Source organism: Malus domestica, chromosome 07, assembly GCF_042453785.1.
Source record: "Malus domestica chromosome 07, GDT2T_hap1".
Lineage (NCBI taxonomy): Eukaryota > Viridiplantae > Streptophyta > Magnoliopsida > Rosales > Rosaceae > Malus > Malus domestica.
This window is the reverse complement of record NC_091667.1, coordinates 23,109,602-23,117,875: the sequence shown is the minus strand read 5'-3', so window position 1 is coordinate 23,117,875 and position 8,274 is coordinate 23,109,602. Positions and strand designations below refer to the sequence as shown.

General features: G+C 36.8%; 1 protein-coding gene across 1 annotated transcript; it reads right to left on the bottom strand.

Annotated features, from left to right (window-relative positions):
• Window positions 1-3,001: 3,001 nt before the first annotated feature.
• On the bottom strand, window positions 3,002-6,541 carry LOC103439416 (CBL-interacting serine/threonine-protein kinase 9; the record flags this gene model as incomplete). Its single annotated transcript, NM_001328959.1, is given in 14 exon segments — window positions 3,002-3,073; window positions 3,185-3,259; window positions 3,422-3,478; window positions 3,625-3,741; window positions 4,026-4,133; window positions 4,300-4,422; window positions 4,642-4,731; window positions 4,816-4,941; window positions 5,031-5,084; window positions 5,313-5,393; window positions 5,514-5,621; window positions 5,745-5,816; window positions 6,021-6,083; window positions 6,374-6,541. Coding segments are annotated over 14 exon segments (1,314 nt in total), but the record flags the coding sequence as incomplete, so codon positions are not given.
• Between the last annotated feature and the right edge of the window lie 1,733 nt (window positions 6,542-8,274).

Below are 8,274 nucleotides of genomic sequence, written 5' to 3'. Positions count from 1 at the left end.
TGGCAGTGGGCCATGAGTTGTGTTGTAGCCTTGTAAGGCTTCTTCCATTTGGTTAACAGCAAACCCGGCAAGGGCAAGGGCGGGCAAGGGCAAGGTCAAGGTAAAGGTAGTTTTTTTTCTTTTTTTGAACCATCGATATTATCTACACTAATGGCATGTTTACGTAAGGGTAATCGGAATAAAGAAAGGGAATTGAATTCCGATTACGGAGTATTCCGGTGTTTACTAAATATTAAGGAATCAAAAAAGTGGTGGAGCCCACACGAAACAAGGAATCCAATTCCTGAAATTGGAGGAACCGGATTCCCTAGTTTTGTGAGGTATTTGAATTCCCTAAGGGCAAGGGAATCAGGAATGCATCTTTTATTCCAATTATGCCCTCACTTGTTTCTTATTATCCCAACATTGCCCTTCATTTGACACTCATTATGTCATTTTTAATAAATAAATAAAACCTATTTATATTTTTTTATATAGATAATTTTATTATATAAATTTAATTAAGAATTTAATTTAATTAATTAGTATGAAAATAATTTATTTATGTAAGGGCAATTTAGTCATCAACTTAGTTTTCATTCCGATTGAAGTGAATTAGTAAACAACTTATATAGATTCAATATCATTTTTGCCATCTTTTAATAAATAAATAAAACCTATTTATACATGCTTATATAGATGAATTTTATTATATAAATTTAATTAAGAATTTAATTAAATTAATTAGTATGAAAATAATTTATTTATGTAAGGGCAATAAAGTAATCAACCTAGTTTTCATTCCGATTGAAATGAATTAGTAAACAACTTATATGGACTCAACATCATTCCTACTCCGATTCCTGACAGTTTTAGTAAACAACTTCAACAGGAATCTGATTCTGATTCCACCTCATTTCAATTCCTCCTCAATCCAATTCCCCCTCAATCCAATTCCTCTCAATTTGATTACGGATTAGTAAACGCGCCATAAGAGAATGAGGTGGGCTTAACCTCACAATAGGCCAGGTGCAAATTCTCCTTTGACGAGATTTGAACCTAAAACCTCTCACTTATTAGTAAAGAGAAATACTACTAGACTGTAGTACTAGTGGCAATGTCAAGATAGTTTAATTGCCTTTACTATTTACTCTTAGTAGTAATTGTTTTTGTGCAATTCCATCTGTTGGCAAGGACAATTACTATGTAACAAGTACCCGAGCCTCAAGCAAAGCAATGTCTTCCCTCATCGATCAATTTGTTTTCTCAATTACAAAAGGATTTGGGAAGTGGAAAACAAATACAGGGGATTGTAGTAAAATTAAATATTGGATTGTTGTTTGGTAATGAAGACGATAGTTGGGTTGTTTTTTTTTTTTTTAAATTTTACCGTTAGGATAAATCCTGGTCGTCGATTTCCATACACTTGGAAATCAGACCGCTGATTGTATCACATGGCACAATGGTCAAAGGTCCAGATCATCGGACCTTTGAAAATCCAACGACTGAGGCGCTCAAAAGAAGAAGTCATTAGGCTCTGTGGTGTTGCACGGCCCGGCATTTGTTGGCTGGGCAGTCCGACGGGCTTGGTGAAGCCCATTGATTGCCTTGTTCATTTTGGGCCACTATAGCCACATTTGGTGGGTTTTGGGCAATTTCCTTGCTCTTACCCTTGCATCCAAGGATGGGTGGACTTGTTCTAAACAAAGAGACTGAACTAACTTAGTGGCCGACCAAATTTTATTTTATATTTGTTGTGATTAGTCGATTTTAAAAGTCTGAAAATAAAGACTTACACAACTTTACTTCATTTGACTTTCTATAGAATTCAATATACTGTATTTTAATGTTTAGGTGAGTGATTTTTTAAGTTCTAAGAGATTGAGATCACGTTAATAAAAAATAAATTACAAAATAACGATAAGAATATTAGAAAATTCCTCATAGTAATATAACAAAGGCATGTATGACACATATCAAGTAGAGATCTTTAAACCCCTCATGCGACTTTGTAATGCATGTATGGAGATTTTCTAATCCCTCCTATCGACATTTGCAATTCATTTTTACTAACTTGATCACAATCCCTTAGGGCTTAGAAGTCCTTCTAAACATATGAAAAATGCTAGAAAGTTTACATTGTACCGCCACTTAGAACTTATAATGGTTCCAATCCATAACAAGGTGGTGTTGAACGGAAGGTTCTTATCAATGAGAACACCTTCGAACGGAACGTTATAGTGGCGATGAACCCATTTCATGTAAGTCCTTATCAACGTCCACAAAAGATGAATGGTGGCGTAAGTCAGAGTTGCTAAATCAGAAAAATTGTCAGAAATTTATATAAAATCACATTAAAAGGTCGTAAAGGTCGTACCAGTGCACAAGGCTCCCGTTTTACGCAGGGTCTGGGAGAGGTGAATGTCGGCTAGCCTTACCTCCATTTATGGAGAGGCTGCTCTCAAGTCGAGACCTGCCGCTCATGGACGAAGGCACTTGCCATCGCACCAAGTGCGACCTCTTCTATAAAATCACATTAAACAATAAAAAAATAATCAAAACATAAGTCACTACATGGGATTATCATGAACAAAGTATCACATGACTGTCTAAAAATTGGAAGTTACAATCAACAATGTTCATTGTTCAATCTTCCATTACAGCAGGGAATGAAGAATTTCTCACTTTCACTCTAATGATCTATGATCGTTTCTTCAAAATCGTCGACGGATTCAATTCATAGAACTATACCAAAGAGAACCCAGACCACCTCAGTTCCGAGGGAGGGATTCATGTCTCGTTACCGCAGACTACTTCAGGCTACACTGACCGATACATGCTCCCAATTTCCCTTGCATCCACGTACCACTAAGCAAACAGATCAGAAGAATAGAGAGATGGACCCAAAAGAAGAGTTTTTATTATGCCCTGCACAAAAAATTTAAACATCTGTCAACAAGCGTACTCTTGTAACAATGTACTCACAAGTACACTTGCGCGAGCGTGCAGAGAGAGATGATTACCTCGATTCTTCAGTAGTTTCTTCAGATTTCCACACTATATCTTGTAAACCCGATGAGAAAGTTTTGTAGAACTGTAGTAACAGACATTTAGAGGGCAATATCAGTCAACAGTAAGTTGGCCCTTGGAAAAGAGTACGGAAAATGTTCGAACTAAAATGTTCAAAAATAAAATGTTCGCTTGCCTTGTGAAACTCTAGTGTGTCACCACCAGTTTTCCGGAGCTCTACCATGTGCACGGAGGGTGCCACCTCGAACACCTTAAACAAGAAGTTAAGAAGAGAATTAATTACAACATGTATTACAATCTGGTAGTACTTAATCGAAAGTAACATCTTCTTTAGATTTTGTAGAGTCGTGACTTGTTTTTCCAAATATCTGTATCGAACACTAAACATATATATGCATGCCAACGGCAATACCTCGGTAGCTACGGAGAGGTGGCCCTTCCTTCCATGTTTGTCTCCTTGCAACTTCATCTGAAATTGCTTGGAATTAGCAGAAGATATATTTGGAATTTATAAACGTAACAAGACGATCGTTTCAATACGATGAATTGCATGTTAAGTCAAGTCATATAAGGTGTAGCATGAGAATTGAGAATGAGTAGAGTAAAACTCATTACCTTGTAGTCTCTCTTGTGAACATTAAAGCCCAATGGCTTTGCAGCTTCCTCAATTTTGTTCATGATTTCATTTGCAGGGCGTTGAGAAGTAAATCGGGTTTCTCGTTTCACAAGACCCTATAGTATCAAAGTCCAAGCGATCAGAAGGCAGCAAACTCTTGCAGAATAACTTTGACAACTATAAGGAATTAGAAGGCCACTATGGGTTCTGAAACTAAGCATGCTCTTGATTCAACAAAACCTAGAAGTCCCAAACACTATTATCGCGAATCCTTGATTTCGGAGCTTCCTAAACCTACTAGGCTCCTTAGTTTCTGCCTGACTAACAATTGGAACAAAACATTTAATTTGCAACTCCAAATAAAATCATACTAAAGAGCGCCACACCGAAGCATTCATACCATTTGCTTCTCAAATAAGTTTTCCAGATTGAAACTCTTTGACCTAGAAATAAGCTCAAAAGCATTCATTGATACAGGTTTCTCTTTCCTTTCTGTTACTAAATTTTCCTGCAACAAGCCAATAGAAAAAGGCTATTTTAGAATGTGTACAAAGTTACAAACTCAAGACAGTATTCGATCAAGCATACAAAAATTTACAGATTCTTCTGACTAAAGATACCTAGAAAAATTCATGGTTGAGAGAAATAAATTAACTTCCGACTAATATTCATACCTTTGAGTCGCCGAAAACAGCATCTACATCACCTAAATTCACATCCTCTTCCTCTTTAAACTGTGCTGGCTTGTAGTCTTTCTTAAACCATTCATTTTCTAAGATCTCAGGAATTGTTATCCGCTGCCATAGAAAAAAAGGGTGAGAACAAGAAAAGAACACCTAGTCAGGCTATATAACAAAAGATCGTCTGCATTCAGATATTAATGCCCTGTAATGCCTGTATAATAAGTTTACATGTGCACGCTCATATACCAATGGTCTCAAATAATAATTTTCATGAGCATATGGAAGAATGTACTTATTGAATTTTGGCACACGAAAAAGGGCCTTGGAGCTCACCGTTACAGGGTTTGGATCAAGTATGCGCTGTATCAATTTCTTTGCCCCGGATGAAAACCATGCTGGACATGAAAATTCAGCTTTGCAGATCTGAAATTAACAATAGCCATACATTAATAAGTTATCCAGAGATTCCCATCATTTAAACAGAGAAAGCCAAACTTGGTTACATACTTTTTTGTACAGCGCTATAAGACTTTGTTCATCAAAGGGCAGGTAACCAGCCATGAGTACAAAGAGAATGACCCCGCAAGACCAAATATCAGCTGATGTGCCGTCATAACCTTTATTGTTTAGCACCTGATACAAAAATACCAAATGTGAGAAACAACAGAACATAATCAAACAGTAAGGCAATAACCTGTTTTCATAAAGTCGGAAGTGAAAACCTCGGGAGCAACATAATTTGGAGTCCCACAGGCAGTATGAAGCAGCCCATCTTCCTACAAAATGTGTACATTGTCTGCTTTAGTATGTCATATAACATAAGTTATAACATATCGGCAACAAGATTGAATTGAACATTCCAACTTCCCACCAACAACAAGGTCCAAAGACACTCCTCATAGCAAGAGGATTCACTTCTGGTAACAGTACATCACTTAAACTATAATCCACTTCAATACAAGATTTTAGATCTACTAAAATCTTCTTGCAACAATGTTACTCACCCGCACTTGCTGTTCAAACGTACTGAGTCCAAAATCTGAAATTTTAAGCACTCCATATGAATCTAGGAGAAGATTTTCGGGCTGCAAAAATATGAGTCTGATGCTGTTAGTCATGAATAGTCTAAGAAGCCCAAACATTCATTCCAGAGCATATCCAGTATGACCAATGAAATCAGGACAAAGTTATAAAGTCTGTTAAACCTTCAAATCGCGATGGTAGACGCCTCTACTATGGCAGTAATCCACAGCATTAATGAGCTGCTGGAAATATCTCCTGGCTTCATCCTCTTTCAATCTCCCATTTTTGGCCTAAGGAAACATGAAGCTGATAAAAGATTGTTTTCTAAAGTAAACATAAGACTTGCGTCCACTGTAACAAGACAGTATTTCAGTGAAAACAGGATAATGCAAGTTGAAACAACTATTGCTTACTATTTTGTCGAAGAGCTCACCCCCATCAACAAACTCAAGAACAATGTAGATCTTAGTTTTGCTTGCCATGACCTACTCATAAACACAAAAAGTTCACGATTCAAAAATGTGCGAAGAAATCTGTATATGCATACGGCATTGGGTAAATACAACAATGTCTTAAAAGGCGTAGGCGAACCCAAGACGTTTCAACTTCTCTTCTATAACGATCACAAAGAAAACACCTCTAATTCATTTCTTGAATAAAATAAAATAAAATGGAAGGGATTGCATTACCTCGAACATTTGCGTAACATTTGGATGCTTGATCAGCATCATTGTAGATATCTCTCTTTTTATCTGCCAATATACAAACACCAAAGAAAAATTAGTTATAATTTCATTCCTGCTCAACATTATTTATAACCACCTAAAACATTATTCGTTTCTTCCCAAATTCAAAAGAAAAAACATATTATTGAATCAAATTCATCCTCTTTTTATCACCTGAACTACTAAAAAACATGCAACCTCGGCTTAGATTCCATAATCCCCAAAATATCAACATTTCTAAAAAACCAATATAATGAATTTTATATATATATATATATATTCGCATATATGTATGTATATATACATACGTGTTCGACCATCTTGTGTTTGAGGACTTGCTCGCGGTCGACGATTTTGATGGCGACGCACTGTCCGGTCTCCATGTTCTTGGCGAACTTCACCTTCGCAAACGTTCCCTCCCCGAGCGTCTTCCCCAGCTCGTACTTCCCCACCCGGGTCCTCATCCTCGGCCCCTTCGCGCTCATCTTGCCGCCCTTCCTTACTGCACGACCAAGATCCCGCGGTCCGAAATTTCCAACTACTGGGGTCCCGCGAAGGATCTAAAGATTATAACTCAGTGTTTGTTGCAGCTTCTGGGTCGGGTTTGACAGGAAGGAGAAGGGGAGAGAGAGAGTAGCAGATGATAGGAAGAAGAGGAAGAAGAGGGAGGGATTAAGGTGGTGGTGTTTATCGTGTCGAGAGCGTGTTGGGCCCACATGGGGGGATGACGAGTATCACACGACTCTACCAATCAGGCACATGCTCCGTCTGATATTGATTCACAAGTTCCATGGCTGTCCATGCATGTCCTGCATCATCCTTAATCACCTGCTGTTATGTCATAATTTCGACAATTGTCACTTATTTTTTTTACTTTTTTTTATTGTTTTCCCAAAACACCCTTCTCCTCAAAAGGCTCAAATTATGGTGGAATATTTGACACCTTTGCTAATTTGGAGCCTGTTTTAGTGGCAACAGAGTTATTCGCGCTCAATCCAAACACTCTCACATATCGGGAGAAAAATGAGCGTATAGATTAGTATCTTTTTTAAAGGCGACAGAAATTGTAAAGCCTTACAATTTACGGGACAATATTTTCAGTTTTAGAGTTTTTACTAAAAGAAATATATGCGCACTTTTTATAATTTACATAAAATCAAAATGACCAAAGGATATTATGAAGTAGGGTTGAATCAATTTAAAGTGTGTTTCTAAGACAAGGATTACAAAGTGGTCTTGACATATGAAGCAGCGCTCTATCTACTTAAAGTGTGTTTCCATGGCATTGAGTGGTTGTTGGTAGCGCTCATCATCTATCACCGAGGTAGCGCTCTATCTACTAAATCTCTTAGGCTGACTTGTAGACCTAATATTTCACACTTTCAGCACTTATGGGCCTTCTCTTAAGACCCATCTTTTAACAACTATACATTATTTTAATGGATCTAAAAGAACCATGCGTTAATAATGACATGTGAAAAGCGTTTCAAAATAAATTAAACTCGATAGTATATTAGAATCTCAACATGTTATATAAAATGGTAAAACATTTTTGTAACTAATATAATGAGATTAGTTAGTCTTTAGATTATATCATATTTACAATAAGAGTATAACTAATAAAGAAAATCAAATTAGTTAATTTATATCTAATCTAATCTAATTTGTTTATTTTGTATTTTATGTTAACATTATTATAGTTAGTCCAATTCATACCACAATGGTAGAGATGAGTATTACATTTGCACCACGACGTGAGTTTGAACTTCGTTGGTTCTCTAATTTAATCTGACAAATCTATCGTTTTGATAAAAATAAAAAATAAATTCATTAGCGTTGTTGGGATACGAGGGCAATAGTGTAATTGTGATTATAACCTGACTGCTAATTATGTAGGAGAGACAAACGATTTGTGGTCAAAATTAAACGATATAGATAAACACAGATGTGATTTCTCATGCAATAATTGAGGGATGCCTCGCTCCAAGACAAAGGCCTGGCAGCTGGGGATGTTTTGCTGGGGCCTTCTATATCTAGCTTCATATCTTTTATCGATTCTACACCTCATGTACAATAATTACGTATTATCTTATCCTGCGTGGAACTATGTAACTGTGTCCACGTATCATGAGTGGGACATATTGTCCTTGCCAAACCGCGCCGGACTTTGTTTGTGGCTGTCACACAACCACGTGTTAACATATACTTAAATTATAAC